This window comes from Tachypleus tridentatus, chromosome 4 (genome assembly GCF_004210375.1).
Source record: "Tachypleus tridentatus isolate NWPU-2018 chromosome 4, ASM421037v1, whole genome shotgun sequence".
Lineage (NCBI taxonomy): Eukaryota > Metazoa > Arthropoda > Merostomata > Xiphosura > Limulidae > Tachypleus > Tachypleus tridentatus.
The window spans coordinates 80,870,482-80,886,996 of NC_134828.1; the positions used below are offsets into that span (position 1 = coordinate 80,870,482).

Genomic DNA, 16,515 nt, shown 5'->3' on the forward strand with positions numbered 1-16,515 from the left:
GTGTTTGGTTCCATTATGACCTTGTCATTAGTCATCTATTTATTCCGAATAACACCTAGTATGAATATTTCATTTCTTGGTGTTACAGTGATTGCCTTTCATGTTGATGCTAGAACTTCACCCTTGGTGAAGTAATTATCTTGTAGTACAATGGGACTTCCTATTTGAAGCTAACCTAACCTTGCATCATGTCTACACATGAAGCAAGTTTCCAATATTCACTCTTCTTTGTTATAGTTACCCATACAGTGTGAGACACAGTAAAGTTTTCCACAGAAATGGTAACTTTCTATGCCCACTTGTTGTTCTCATCAATCCATCTTCTTCCTTTGTCAGTGGAGACAGTTTCTTACTTTTTATTATCCAATCTGGTTGAACTACAACAGCTCTAAAACCAACATTTAATAACATACTCTAAAACTTCCCATGGATTGGTTTCTTTAAATAATGAACTTTTCAGCCTTGTTTGGGGCACATGGAGTATTCTCAACAAAACTTTGGTTCATAAATCTAGCTAATTTCTGTTTGTTTGTTTTTATTTATGATTGGCTTTGTTGTTCTTTTGAATTGATTGAGCCCAAAGACTCATTCTTATGGTATTTTGTTTGTGGTGTATTAACAGTTGTCGATTCACCATAGGTCAAGTTTTTCATAACTTTTAACAGTTCCTTCTTTGTTGTATTCTTTTAGAGGAATTCTTAATCCTTCATCTGCACTTCCTAGCAATATATTTTTTCAAGTTACACTTGAAACATCTATTTTCTTGTGGTTTTCTTCCATCGTTTATTTTGTAACTAACTGTCTAACTAATCCTCAGAGTTTTCATAAACTGTTGATAAAGGCAGTTGATATTTCATCACTACTTGATTTAAGATCCTGTAACTTTTAGATGTTACATTTCATTGTTGATCTGCAACTTTAATAAATGTAAGTTCTTTCTGAACCTACTTTGCTTCAGGCTAATTGTTACATCATCATCTGTTATAGCATCTGTAAATTGGTCATGTGCCAATGGAATCCATCATATTGCATAGAGTATTCAAGTAAAATAACTGGGCAATCCTTTCCAAATCTTCTACAGGTTCAGTTGTTCCTGAATTTTAGTCTTGTTACTTCTATAATATCAGGTAGCTACTAATGCTTGATAGTTTTTATGCCTCTCAGCTGGAAAATTACTTAGGTTCATTTCAGCTGGTCATTTTAAATGTGCAACATAATGAATAGCTTTTTGTTCACTATTCCACTTGTTTACTCCAGAAATTATATTTAACTGAATCTGATATATTTCCCATGGTACCTTTCCCTCATAATCCATTGGTTTTCTCAAATAAACATAGTTATTGAATTGACCAGCTAAATTCTCAAACTTGATTTGGAAGTTACATGGCTAGAATTGTCCAACAAACTCATACAGTAACAGATTTCACAGCAGTAGTGGTATAGGTGTACACCAGTTAAGTTTCCTATTTTACATTTTGTAGTAGATGGTGTTTTAGGTTTGAATTTTTCGGCAGATGCAGAAAATGGTGTGGCTGGTTTAATCTTTGCATTTACTAAATCATTTTTAACATCTCTTTTTTGTACTAATTTGATTTTTTCATTACAGTTTTTCATCCTTTGTTGCCTCTCAGTGTGGATTCCTGTACGTGGTGAGGGGACCTTCCAGGGAAGGTTCTGTTCTTTTAGTTTACCTCCTCTGGGATCTCAACATCCACCCACGTGTTTGCTGTGCGTGGCGATCCATGAAGAGGAGGAAAGGATCCTGGTGGTTGAGAGGTCCAACCCTAACACACCACTTTGGCCTTGAATTCCTGTAGACAGGCAGCCTTGGGGTGGCCCCCTTGGGTCAATCAGCTAGTCCACTTGGGTTAGGGTCAACCAAGTACCAGTATTGGATGTTTTCAACAGGTGTTGTAGACATTGTATCTGATGTTGGTGTTTGGGTATAATACTCAAAAAACCCTGTGTGCATCCTCTCCTAGGGCTCCATGGTGGGTGGGGTCAGTGGGCTCCAAAATTTCCCATTATTTATTATGGATCCTCCAAATAAAAACTTAAATAAAATAGTCAAAAAAAAGACCATATGTAAACAACCACGTCTTGAAAATTCTGAGCAGCAATCTTCAACATCTGTAACACCTGTTGTACCTCATTTTGTTATTCTACATTCTCTTTCAGACAAACCTTTAGGGCAGATGTCTCCCTTTTTCATTCAGAAGGGACTAGGGGGGACTTGCTGGCTCTCCAAAGTCTGTAAAGATGCTTCGATCTGGTGACATATTGGTGGAAACATCAACATCTCAACACAGTGAACTCCTCTTGCATTAAAAGAGGGGATATATCTACTGAGGTTACACCTCATACTACTTTGAATTCATCACGAGGAGTTATTGTTGAGAAGGATTTGAAGAACATCCCCAAGTCAGATATTCTCCCTGGTTTCTCCACTCACAAAGATGGAATTACGAAGCCGACCAATATCCTTGTTCTGACATTTACATCACCACATCCATCTGCCAGCATCAAGGCAGGTTATCTTAATTGCAGGGTATGGCCATACATTCCAAACACTCTCCGATGTTTCCAGTGCCAGTGGTTCAGTCACTCAAAGATGTCATATTGTGGTTCCTTGACGTGTGCTCGTTGCAGTGGAAAGGACCGTGACGCCTATAAGTGTGAAATGGACCCTAATTGCATCAATTGCAATGGCTCTCACCCATCCTACTTTCATTCTTATCCTAAATAGCTGGAAGAAACAGAGGTGTAGCATTTGAAATTAATTCATACCGTTACTTATCCTGAGAATCAAAAGTTGCTGTCCACCACTTCATATCGGACATATGCTGCTGCACTTCATTTCACAGCTACAGTGGGAGTGCAGACAGATCTTTCTGTGCCTTCAAAAGAATCATTCTCAAAACAAATGAAAAGTCTTTTGACCTCCATAATTAAAAAGTTGATGAATCAACTTCAACACCCATTTCTGTCCCTTACATGCATTCAAACAAATCCCAAGATCCACTTCCTTTAGTTCCAGGTACAGGCATTTCCTCTGATACATCTTCTTCTCCCACCCCAAGATGCAAAAGGATTATTCATTCATGTCCTCAGTTACTGTAATCCCCTTTGAACAGCAAAGACCTGCCCAATCGACCTAGGGCAGGATCCATGGAGGTCGATAGATCTTGCTCGAATAAGGACACTAAGGAAAAAGGATGTGGTTGTAAACAGAAGGTTTCTCCACCCAATTCGCCTATACGTAAATAAAAATGGTCACCTTGATAAATGGAACTGTCGAGGTTTACATTCTGATCTGGATGACATCAAAACACTGATTGCTTCCTACCATCCTGCCAATTTCCTTACAGGAAACATTTCTGAAACCTGCCAATACAGTCACTTTTTGGCTGTGTGATGGAGGGGTGGCACTGTTGGTTGATCAGCATGTGCTCACCCTGTCTTTGCCACTCGACACATGTTTGGAGGCCGTAGCCATCTGTGTTTCCTTGGGTCATACCATCATTGTTTGTTTTATTTACATGTCACCTGGAGAGACATATGATCAATCAAACCTTGATGTTGTCATTGAGCAGTTGCTGTCTCCCTTTTTAATCCTGAGGGACTTTAATGGACGTCTTCCCATCTGGGGAAGTTCTAATACTGATAGGAGGGTTTGCTCTCTGATCACAACCCTTCTCTTTTCAATACTGGTTCTTCTACTTATTTTCGTGCACCTAGTTAGTATTTTACTGCTATTGATCTCTCAATTTGCTCCCCTTCATTATTTTACCATTTTTCATGGAGGGTTGACAATAATCCACAAAGCAGTGATCATTTTCCTATAATCTTGAGAGAGACTGGCTGTGGTCGATGCCACCAGACCTGCATGCCCCGGTGAAAGCTGGATCATGTAAATTGGTCCTTTTTCTCTGCTCTCGCAGAACTTGATCCTGCCTTCGTTTGTAAGCTGTCTATAGTCGACTGTGTGGCAGCAGTAACTGAATGTATTATACAAGCAGCTGCTTAATGTATTCCTAATACCTCGACACATTTTCCACTATATCCTCGTCTGTGGAGAAATCCTGCCTGCTACATGGCACAGAAGGCCCAAAAACAGGCCAGGTGTACTTTTTGTAGATATCCCACACTCTTGAACTGCATTGCTTTCCAGCAGGCCCCTGCACATTCTTAGTGAGTAAGACATCAAAGCCAGAAGGAATCTTGGATTAAGTTCACAGCCAGCATATCTTTTACCACCAGTTCCAAAGTCATATGAGAAAAGATTCGAAAGGTCAGTGGGCAATAAAATTATACCCCCTCTCGATCTTGCTCTCTAATGGCCAGGAAGTAGCTGATACCTGGAGCATTGCTGATACTCTAGGTGAAGGCTTTTGCCAGGTATTGAGCACTTCTGCTTCTTCCTCCACCTTCTTAGCCATCAAGACTCGTGCAGAGCAATCACCTCTTTCCTTCCAAGCTGATTGTCTCTATGACTGTAATCGTCCCTTTACACTGGTGGAACTGAAACTGGCCCTTCATTGGTCAGGCAGTACATCAGTTGGACCTGATGATGTACACTATAAAATGCTCTGCTATCTATTTTTTGCTTCTCTTGCTGTTCTTCTGATTGTTTTTAACTGGATCTAGCAGGAGAATGTTTTTCCTGGTGCCTGGTGTCAGGCTATTATCCTACCTTTCTCTAATTTGGGAAGGATCCCAAGATTCCTCCAAACTTCCATCCAATTGCTTTCACGAGCTATCTCTTATCTTTGACCCATAGCTGCTTGATGTGTGGTATAAAGGTCAGCTTACGTTCCCCAAGTGGTGGAAGAGAGGATCGATGTTCTATGCTTAAAGATATATCATGCTCTTATTCGATCAAAACTCGACTGTGGATCACTGGTCTATGGCTCTGCCAGAACCTCGGCCTTAAAGATGCTGGACCCCATTCATCATCAAGGACTTCGGCTCTGCACTGGGTCTTTCTGCACTTCCCCAGTTCAGAGCTTATACATATAGTCTCTTGAATTTTCTTTGCTCCTCTGCCATTTGCAACTGTCTCTACTATATGCTTCAAAACTTCATTCCTCACCAAAGCATCCCACCTGGGGTTGTGTTTTCCTTCCTTGGTGGGCCATACTTTTTCAGAACAAACGATCTGCCATTGCTCCTCTTGGCCTTCATATCCAGGCACAGTTGGATGTATTGGGTCTCTCCTTGGATAACATTGCTGTATCCACTGGTCAGCCCATCCCACCATGGCTTCTTACAGTCCCCAAATGTGACCTATCTTTAACACTCCTACGAAAAGACGTTTCTAGTCCTGATTTCTCCAAGCCCGTTCCCCTGGCTGTGGTTTCGCTAGATAGTAGATAGGGACAGTGGGAATCTCGTTAATCCATTCATTAATGGATTTAAATGGCAATTTCATTTAAATACAAAATTATTAGCCTAATATTAATAACCTTTCAAGTTGCTCTGGGGCCTATTAGGCCCCACTTTTCGTAGGAGTGTTAAGTTATCTGAGAAAAGCAGATACTTCCGATTGGAAATATTGTCTGCTATTTGCTGAACATCTTTCAAACCATCCTTCCATTCCAATTTATACAGATGGTTCAAAATCAGGTGTCTGTGTGGGCTTTGCTATGGTTTGTTGTGGTTCAATGGTTGCACAAGAATCCCCTCTACAGCTTCTGTGTTCGCTGCTGAACTGTACGCCATTTCTCTTGCCCTGGATCACATAGAAGCTAAGCAGTACTCAAACTGCACTATTTATACTGACTCGCTTAGTTCTCTACTGTCCCTGGAATCGCTTCACTTTAGTTCACACCCTGTTCTTGCCGATATTCAAAACCAACTGGCCCATTTTTCTTTAACATCTACTTCTATCCAGATTTTCCGAATACTGGGTCACGTTGGTATTCACAGGAACGAGCTCACTGACACCACAGCTAAATCTATATGCTCTCGTACTGTTACCACTGTGCCTATTCCATACATGGACTATGGTCCTGTATTCAAAGCTTGGCTCCATGCCAGCTGGCAGTCGACTTGGAGTGAGCAACGTGGAAACAAGCTTTTCCAAATAAAACCCTATATTGGACTTTGTCTGTCTTGCTTCTGTAAGGATCATAAAGAGGAAGTTGTTCTGACTGGACTGTGCATTGGTCACAGTTTTTTAACTCATCATTTTCTCTTATCTGGAACTGATGCACCAGTGTGTAGTCTGTGTAACACTCAGGTCACAATAAGCCACATTTTACTTTCTTGCCATTGTTACAACTCTCAATGACAGCACCATTTTAAACATGTTCTGTCCCAAGGTTTGACCATAACATTAGACAGTGTTATTGGTGATGGTGACACTGTCCATCTTGATAATGTTTTTAGATTTTTTAAAGGCCATTAATCTTTTTAATGCCATTTAAGTTTTTTAATTTATTATATATTAATATTATATATTAGTCCATCTAGTTTGTTTGATTTGAAATTAGAAAATGGTCGTAACGTAAAATAACTCGAAACTAGGACTGGAAAGACCAACTTTAGGTGACTAACACTGCTGTTTGAACTACCCATTGGTCATCCTGGCAAGTTATTATTAAAATTTTGCTACAAGTCTTTTAAAACTTTTATTACTTTATTTTATGAAAATGGCCATAAAGTCAAATAACTCTGAACCAGGACGGGAAAGGTCAACTTCAGGTGACTGATGGTGGTTTTTGTACTTACCTGTTGGTCTTCCTGGCAAGTTATGATAATTACAATTATGCTACAGAAAGTCTTTTACAACTTGTATTACTATAGTTTTTCTCTTAACATTGTAGACTAGATGTAAACATTGGTTTTATGCTATTTATGTTTTTTAAAACTGTGTTTTGTTTTAACTTAATTTTCTTTTACAAATTTTACTAAATTTACTTTAATTTTAACTTTTTACCAGATGTTTAGCACAGATAGCCTAGCTGCTTTGTGCCGAAAAACACCAAATCGCCCAACCAACCAACCAACCATCCTTTGTTGATGGTTCTTTTTCTGTACTTCTCTTTTATTATTGCTGTTATCTCTCCATACATCTCTAACTGCTTTGTCAGTTTGTTTTCTATCAGATTTTGTTTTTGTTTTTAATACTTACATTTTAAAAAAAAATTCCTTTATATTTCTTCTTCTTTTAATTTTTTGTTTCTTTCTTCCTACCCTCCAGTGACACAGTGGTATGCCTGCAGACATACACTGCTAGAAACTGGGTTTCAATACCCATGATAGGCAGATCACATATAGTCCATTGTGTAGCTTTTTACTTAATAACAAACAATAAAACAATCTTTATTTTTGTTTTTGACACTCTTTTGATTTTCCCTCTTCCTATTCGTGGCCCGGCATGTCCAGGTGATTAAAACTCAACTCATAATCTTAGGGTCTCAAGTTCAAATCTCCATCACACCAGACATACTCTCCCTATCAACCACTGGGACATTACAATGTGATGGTCAATCCCACTATTTGTTGGTAAAAGAGTAGTCCAAGAGTTGGTGGTAATCACTTGCTGCCTTCCCTGTACTCTTATACTGTTATATTATGGATGGCTAGCACAGGTAGCCCTTGTGTAGCTTTGTGTGAAATTCAAAACAAACCAAACCTCTTCCTATTCTTGATTTTTTTTTCTAATTGTTTCATCTTTTCCAGTAGTTTCAGTCTTGATTCTTATCTGTGTTGTCATTATATTGAAATCAATATTTAGTCAAGTTTCTGTTTTTACTTTATAAAATAATCCTACTTCTGATATTAGTTGTGTGACATGTTCTGTTTTGGGGTGAGTTCTTTTAGATTATTTGGTAAAAATAATGCTAAGTACAATTCACATAATTAATTTATTTCTTCATTAAACATTTGCTATAACCGTGTTGACTTGTAAGTCTAATTTCAAATATAAAACCACAAGAGATGAATTAATTCTGTGATCTGAATAACCTTACTCAATCTTTCCTTGATCATCAACTTGTCAATCATCCATTCTGGTATTTATATTGAATTCTCACTTTTACCAAATACAGAAGGCTTCTACATTCTAGGACTGCTTTTATGAATTTTCTAGATCTAGCATCATCATACTGGTTTGTAGTTACATCAAGCAAACAACTAAATTATAACATTGAGCATATAACTCACAAAATATATATTAGGTTTGAAGAAACTATAAGAAGTAATTTATTAAGAAGGATTTACTTATCATAAAGTTTATTAATAAGAAATACAATACATAATAGTTTCAAAGAACCATTAGAAAATATTTTATCCAGTAGGGTTCAATTAGTGTACATTAATATCCTCTACAAAAGAAGGCTTAGGGGTCATAGCTTTTCTAATGTAACAGAATATGCACCATTAAGTATTGATGTGGAAAAACTGTAAAAAAGAGCTTTGTATGATTGTGATGATAGAGAAAATGAAGTTTCTAGGTGTGATTCATTTATTGCATTGTACCTTAATATGAATATCAGCAGTAGAACAACTGGGAAAGACTTGTCTGATACAGTTGACTATATATGCTACAGGAGCTATATAATAAAAAAGAAGCAAAGCTTAAGTGTGCTTTAAAAGTATTTATATATCAGCCTTAAAAAGGCTGTACATTTGGAATTTGTTTCTGTGTGTCATAAAGTTATGAAAAAAAGGCCTGTTCCCTAAGAATTTTATATTCACCTTATCAAGGCTTCTTATGTGAAACAAAGGTACCCATCCTTTATCTGTGTTATGAACTTTAAAAAAATGTGTGGATGAATGCTATGATAAATAACACAAAACTCCTGACTACAATTTATCTATAACACTTTATAGTATTCATTATTACCTCACTAAACGTTTTGTATAATCTTTAAGAACACGATTTGCACATATTTAAAACATGGTATATACTGTGTGAGGATTAAGGTGGCTTTGTACAAACAAGTAGCAGCCAAAGTAGTGGTGGTAGGGGAGCTTTCTGTTACCTGCTTTCAACACTCACCTCTTCATATTATCCCACAGTGTTTCACATGATTAATTAATTGATAGTTATTAGCTGTAGAAGTGTTTTACAAGCAAAAGTTATAAGTAAAAGTACAAAGTAGGTGTGCTTCAAGGAAAGGCTCTTCAAATATCTTATTGTAGCTATTGGAGTAGAAACTTCAACTGAATTTGTGTAATATTACAGTAGTGATAGCTGTTATTTTACATCATACTTATTCTTAGAGAGTGCTCTAGGATTTGCTAAATCATCTTATACTGTATGAATGTTGTGTTATAGAAAATTAAAGTTTTTGTTTCTTTTATGTAAGGAAGAGGCACCATTTATGAATGTAGTTAATGTTACCTTACATCAAATATTATTAATACCCAATAACAGCAATAATGGATTGTAGGGGGTAGTGAACCCCCCATTAACATGTCCCTTGTTCTGAATTATCATCCCACAAAATTTGGTTGAGATTGGCCCTACAGCCTAGCTGTAGTTAAGTAACAGACACACAGATTTTTGTGCTTTATATATAGATAGATAGATAAAGAAGCTAACACGTGATACTCCTGATTTTAAGATTATATGTTGTGTTAACTTTAGAAGGAGATGCATCAGGATTATTTGAGCCTGCTGGACTTTTTGATGATGCCCCACTAGGGCATGTACCCATGGATACTAGCAATGCTGAAAATCTTTCCGAGGTTCAGGAAGGTCCTTCTTCTGCACCACAAACAGAAAACAGACCTGCAGAATCTGATGATGATGATGACATGTATGGTAAGTTAAAAGTTGTTTTTTTTATCCATTTCTTGTTTCTTTTTTAATGTTAAATAGGAAGCATATCAATTATAATAGTTTCATTTACGTACATTTAAATACATTTCAAGTGTCTAACAAACAGAGGATACTAAAATAAAATGAACAGTGTGTGTTGTGAGTAAGTTATTAAATAGTAGTACATGGTTTACTATTTTACTAGTATGCATGCAGACTTGCTTTACCTTTTAGTCAGAGTACTGTATTTTGAATAGTCCTACTGTTTAAAAGAGATTTAAGTTAAGAATTATAGTACATAAAATAGTCTAAAGAAGTTCCCAAAATTTGTACAAAACATAATCCTCTCAAATCATTTCATGCAGGTTTAAGCAGGGTTAGTAGTCGTATAAAAGTTGATAGATTCTAGTAAGTTACTGTTACTTCTAACTGTGTCAGAATTACCTAAATGTTTTGCATATATGAAAATATTGATCAAATAACATACACATTTACAAAACACAAGAAACTGACAAAAATCAGACCAGGCTTCTAATTCTAAAATTATTTCTTCATAACATGCATAAGTCTAATTCCTCTCATAAATTAGACTCATTTCTTGTTTTGTTTTTTTAAGTTTTCAGTTCTATTACAGCTTTAAAGGTTTTAAGACTTTGGGGGATGAAATCTTCTATGGCAGCCCTTATCCCCTTTGGTTAAACTCATATGTGGGCTCTTTCATGGGCTGTTCATAACCAATGGAATCTTGCAAGAGATCCTTTGTCAGTGTTTATTATCCTTTCTCCTACCATTGTCAACAATCTGCAGAAGTGATTAACACAACTCACACATTGGCAGGTGTCCTACTTCTTCCTCCTTGTCAGGATTTGTGCATTTTATGGATGGATCCATTCAGGTATGGGTTGCCTGGGTTTATCAACAGGCAGATTTGGGGTTTTGGTCTTCTCATGTCAGTATCCTGGAGCTTTTCACTGTAAGTCATGCTTTGGTTCATTTACTTCTTTCTGCCAGAAATCATCTGGTAATTATCCAATCAAACTTTACTCCAATTATTGCTTATCTCAGTTACCAAGGCAGCACACACTCTTGATTTCTCTGTATTCATCCATTGGATATTTTTTTGAGCTGACATGCTCGATATTCATATCCATGCATGTCATATTCTGTTTTTCTCTTGTTGCAGGTCAGCTTCCCATCCAGACAAAATTTAACTAACATCCAGTAAGGAGCTGTTGGAAAAACAGAACACCGATTGTCAAGGCTGTTCAAAATCACCTGGAGAAAAAGGAGAATGGGAGGATAGATAAACATGTTAGTCCAGTCTTGGCTGAAAACATTGATAGCCAGAGCAATAAGACAAAGAACCAGAAACCAAACAAAATGAAATTTGTGGTTTAGAGATTTAGCCAAAGCTTTAGTATAAGGAGTAGTTCACTAAAGTTAAAGCCATTGGAAAATGAAGAATCAAGAGACCACTATGTCAGATAGATTTTGTCTGGATGCAAAGATGATCCACAACATGAGCAAAAACACTCAGAATATTATTACACTGTAGATTTTGTGGCTTCTCCAGTTCCAACATCCTATTCTATTGACTCCATCTTTCTTCATCACTGGTATATCATTCATGCCTTCTTTTCATTCATCTTCACATTAGTTTTTCTCTATTCATTGTTGAGGAGATCTGGCTTTTCCCAATGGTTAGCTTCTTTTCTGGCTTGTTTCATTTGCGCTTCCTCCATGGAAGTTTCTCATTGCCAATGGAACATTTTTTATCATTGGTTTCTGGATATAGACCTTTCCCCTGATTACCCCACTGTTCCTTATTTTGCAGATTTTTTCACTTGACTCTTAGATCAGAGTTCTTCTCTCTACTTGATTTCTAATTTTTGGGGCAATCCTATTCCACACTTTTTTTTCCCTGATATTACAGGTGTTTACCTCTTTTTATACTTTGCCTGTGGATGTCTTCCATCCAGATTCATTGTCTACTGTTCTGAATTGGGATTGTAATGTGGTCCTGCACTGCCTCAATTTGTCTACGTTCAAATCACTGCTCCAGTGCTCCTTGTTTTTTTACCTTTCCCTTACGTCTTCCTTCCTTTGCCATGGATGTTGGTAGTATGTTTATTTGTCATTGCTATTTCATGTATTTGTTATCCTTCTATGTATCTGCTCTTTTCTGTGGTTTGTTTTTCCTCCCTGACTCTTTGCAGCTTGTGAGGATAATTCCACCATTTAGCCATTTATCCTTTCCTTCTATTTCCCACCTTCATTCTTGTCCTGTAATGGATAGATTTCTATGTCTATACATGCCCTTCTTTGTTACATTACCTGCACTATTTGTTCTGTAAGTGCCCATTACTGCCTCTTTCTCCCATGGCAGCCATCCTCTATTCATGATCTTTCCTACCTTCACATGGAAGTTGACTCCCAGTGGCTGGGTGTTGGATTTGGAATTGCACCAAGGAACATAAGGCCTCCCATATGTATTACAAATGTCTATATTCCACCCTCAGTTTACTCCATCTGTGTTGTGAGTCCTAGTAGAAGTAGTTGCAAATTATTACAGTTCTTTCCCTTCTGCTATCTTTTAATGCTTATTAATTTAAGGATGTTACTGTGATTGGGGTGATTCCAGTTTGTTTCACTTTTGAGGGCGATGGTTTACTTTATGGAGACATCTTTTTGAAACAGGATTTTTGGTTCCTGGAATGATCTATCATTTTCTTATATTAATATGTTCCCTGTTTGTGGGCCTGGGGGTTCATGATTTTCTCCAGCTTCATGAACTTGAGGTGAAGATGTTATAGTCCTCTTTTTTAACCCACCAGATGACTGGATTTGGGATTGTAATTAACTAACCACTAGTCTGATTCTCTTTCCTACCCCAATATGGATGTTGGTACCCAGTGGCCATGTTTTATATTGAAGTTGACTGAATGCTAGCATGATCCTTATCCTACCCCCACCTTGTTTTAGTTCCTAGCAGCATAGATTTTGGATGTATATGACTTTCTGTGTACAGTTCATCACACCCAAGCCATTGTACAACTAGGACAGATACATCTTTTTCATTTTACCCATTTCTATATTTTCTGGAACAAAGTGTCCTTCAGAAGCTTTTGAAGGATGCCTCTTTCTCTCACTCATACCAGTCCCTTCACCAATTCACTGTGGGATTCTATCTATTTATGTTAGTGGGAGTAATTTACTGTGTTGGAACTTATAGTTTTCCTTTATTGAAAATCTATTTCTCATAAGTATTTACCTCCTTTCACAATTCTCACCTTTCCTCTGAAACCCAGTGTTTCCATCTCCTGTCAAAACTCAAAGTAATATTTTGGCAGGATTGAACAAAGTGAGTTACATGCTACATAAGAGTATATCATACCGTTTACCCTTATTGGTGCAGGGTTGACACATGATGAGTTACATGACAGATGCATTGGAATCAGTCTGCTCCTGATGGGAGGGGGGGAACAAAAGGCTTATGGCAAGCATAAAAATATGCATATAGAGGGCACCACTGAACAAGAATAGTTATTTATGTGATGGGAGATAGGTGCCTATTGAAAATACATTTTTGCTGTAAGAAAATTATAACTTTGGGATGAATAAATAAAGAAATGTGTGTCCCCCTGCAGATGCCCATTTCTGTATAGGCTAATATATAAGAATCATTCAAATGGGTCTTGGTTTGTTTAATTTAAGAACTTGTTTGGTGTGATTTTTTTTACATATATAATTATTCTGAGTGCTGGATTTCAATCCCCTCTAGAAACCACAACTCTTAATTTCAAAGGTAAAAAAATTTTTTATTACATATGTGAAACAGTTTTAAATGTATTGATGTATTTTTCAGGTAATATTTCATTCAGATTAAGCCTAGATTAAAACCTGTTATTACATTCACTGGTTATTTGTTGTGAAATAAGAATAAATTTTTCTGTAGAACTATCAACAGAATGATATGTACATCATTACAATGCCATAAAGCTATGATCATCCAATATAATATCAGAAATACAGTATGATTGTTATCAGTTTTATGATGGTAGTAGTTAAATGTTTGTAAGCTATTGTGATTATCATGTATTAATATTTAAAAAAAAAACTTTTATTAACTCAGTCAGGGAACTTGAAAACATGTATAAGAGCAATACCAGTTTTAGATTATACTTTTTGTACACAGGCCCAGAATGGTCAGGTGGTTATAGCACTCAACTCATAATCTGGAGGTTGTGAGTTTGAATTCTCATTACACCAACCTATGCTCATCCTTTCAGCCATGGAGGCATTGTAATGTTATGATCAATCCCACTATTCAGTGGTAAAAAAGTAGCCCAAGAGTTGGTGGTGGGTGGTTATGATTAGCTGTCTACCCTCTAGGCTTGCATTACTAAATTAAGCATGGCTAGTGCAGATAACTATTGTGTATCTTTACATGTAATTCAAAAAACAAGCAAACAAACTTTTTGTAAAAGAGCTTTTGTATTTAATAGATGTGGGTCCTCCTTCCATGGGAAGAATATCGGCTCCTTCTACTCCCGGTTCAGTTCCTCCAACAGAAGAAGCTGTTCAACCAATGCAGGCTGATGATACTGGAGGAGGGGATGATAGAGGCATGCCTCCGCCACCAGAAGCAGATCAAAGTGTCCTGCCCCAGCCTGAAGTCATGCCACAAGACCAGACAACATTAATCCATAATGAAGAAGAAACCTTTGCTCTTGCTCCACTTGATGCTACTCTAGTACATGGTAAGATTATAAGTTAAGAACTTTTTTATTGAGTATTTTTTAATTGTAATGTATATGTTCGTAATTTAAAAGCTTTGTCACAAATTAAGTATTTAGGTCAATACTGAGTTTTTAGTTTAAAAGATTGATTATTATTTATAATTAACTACTGTAGTCATGTTTTAATTTTACTAAGAACATGGTATTTTTTTTTAAATGCTGGATCTGTTTTTAGTTTAAAAGCATCATATATTGCTTGGTATAATAAACCATCTGATATGTGATTTAAAAAAAAAATTCATTATCGGGTGTTACATTCAATATTGAGAATTTCTTTGAATTGATTATCAGCAACCCAGCAGGGCTTTCCAATTTTTCACTGTTCTCAGAAATCTCAAGGCAATAAACCAAAGATATATCAGAGTGTAAGAGCCAATATTTTAATTGTCATTACAAATTGTTTGCAATCTTAAAGATTTTTACAAATGAATGTAGTTTGATATCTTTTATTTCTTACCACATTGGTAAAATAAACATGATGTTGTTTTATCACCTTTCAGGAGCAGAAAAAGCCAAAGGTAAACGTAAACGAAAACTGGTTGTGGATGAAGTGAAAAACATATCTGGCGAAGAGATGAAGTCCCAGCTCTCTGACACAACAGACATTGTTACTACCCTTGATTTGGCTCCTCCAACTAAACGACTCATGCACTGGAAAGAAAGTGGAGGAGTTGAGAAGCTTTTTGCCCTTCCAAGCCGACCCATTCTCTCAAGAAGCTTATCAAAGGTATCTTTATATTGCATATTATTTGCTTGGAATAGAGTTCTATTAATTTTTCTTGATTTCCTTAGTTACAATATTTTACATATTACTAACTTCTGGTAAACATACCAGTAATTAGTAAAGCTTAAAATGTCTTTGATGCATAAAACTTTTTCATTTATGTTCCTTTAAACATTAATAAAATAAAAAACAAAAATATAAATTATTTCACTAAAAATAAAGCTTTCTTGTAATGTGACTGATGCTGTTAGAAGTAGAACACTGAATATGCTACTAACACCATATAAAAGTATAATATTTCATGAGTCTTTTATTAATTACAATCTCAGCTTTACCAAAGGCATCTGACAAGCAGGCATGTTGACAATGAAGAGTTTGGTCTTGAAGAAGATAAAATTGATTTAGATGGACAACCAGAACAACCCCGAGAAGAGGAAGGTAGGATTTCTCTTATAGTGCACCAAGCACTATTCTGTGTGCTTTAAGGCCAATGTGCAAGTATCTGGATCAGTTTTTCTTTACAGCTTTCAAATGTTTAATTTGAAGACAAGAAAAATTTAACTCAGGCACAAGCTCACCTTGGAAATTACAAATTTCATCGTGGTGCCTAGTACTTTATAGTGCATGTGGCTGTGCTAAATAGAACTTGAATCTAGAATAGTTCTGGACTCTTGGAAGTCTGTAACTATTTTTATATTCTTTAAATCCTAAATCAGACTTTGTTTTTATGATTTTAATGGCAGATTCAGCACATATTCATGTTTTTTTCATGAATGAAGTGCTGCAGTTCTGTAACACATTACTAACTCACACCATTTTGTTTTTCATCTTTCTCTCAATTCGACCAGTTAGTGCATGTGCTTAGACTTATACAGGACCAAAGTTAGTTCAGACAGTATTATTAATTGGTTGTTGATGTCATGTGGTTGTTACCATGCAATCATTACTGTGAAAGTTCCTCAATTATCTGGATTGGTCCGGGGAAAGCATGAAATTTGAGATAACAGAAACAGTGGAGTATCGAGGTGCTAATGTATCTTGACAATTAGCCCATTGTTTAATCTAAATAAAACAATTGTCAATATATTTAAGATCCTTATTTTAAATTCATTTATTTATTTATTCATATTATCATAAAATATTACAAAAGTCAAGTGTCAGTCAGTTGGTCACACTTGCTTTCTCTAAATTTCATGAATTAAGCGAAACCAATTTCCCTT

The 16,515-nt window shown here is 36.4% G+C and overlaps 1 protein-coding gene across 4 annotated transcripts in view; it reads left to right on the forward strand.

Annotated features, from left to right (window-relative positions):
- Window positions 1–16,515, forward strand: part of LOC143249534 (double-strand-break repair protein rad21 homolog) — a 45,428-nt gene that overhangs the window by 17,425 nt on the left and 11,488 nt on the right. For 3 of the 4 annotated variants that reach the window (XM_076499553.1, XM_076499556.1, XM_076499554.1), the window contains exons 6-9: window positions 9,599–9,775; window positions 14,278–14,532; window positions 15,072–15,298; window positions 15,625–15,733. In XM_076499553.1, coding sequence (XP_076355668.1) covers window positions 9,599–9,775; window positions 14,278–14,532; window positions 15,072–15,298; window positions 15,625–15,733 — 768 coding nt within the window. The remainder of the gene's footprint in view (window positions 1–9,598; window positions 9,776–14,277; window positions 14,533–15,071; window positions 15,299–15,624; window positions 15,734–16,515) is intronic. The other variant, XM_076499555.1, reaches the window with a different exon arrangement.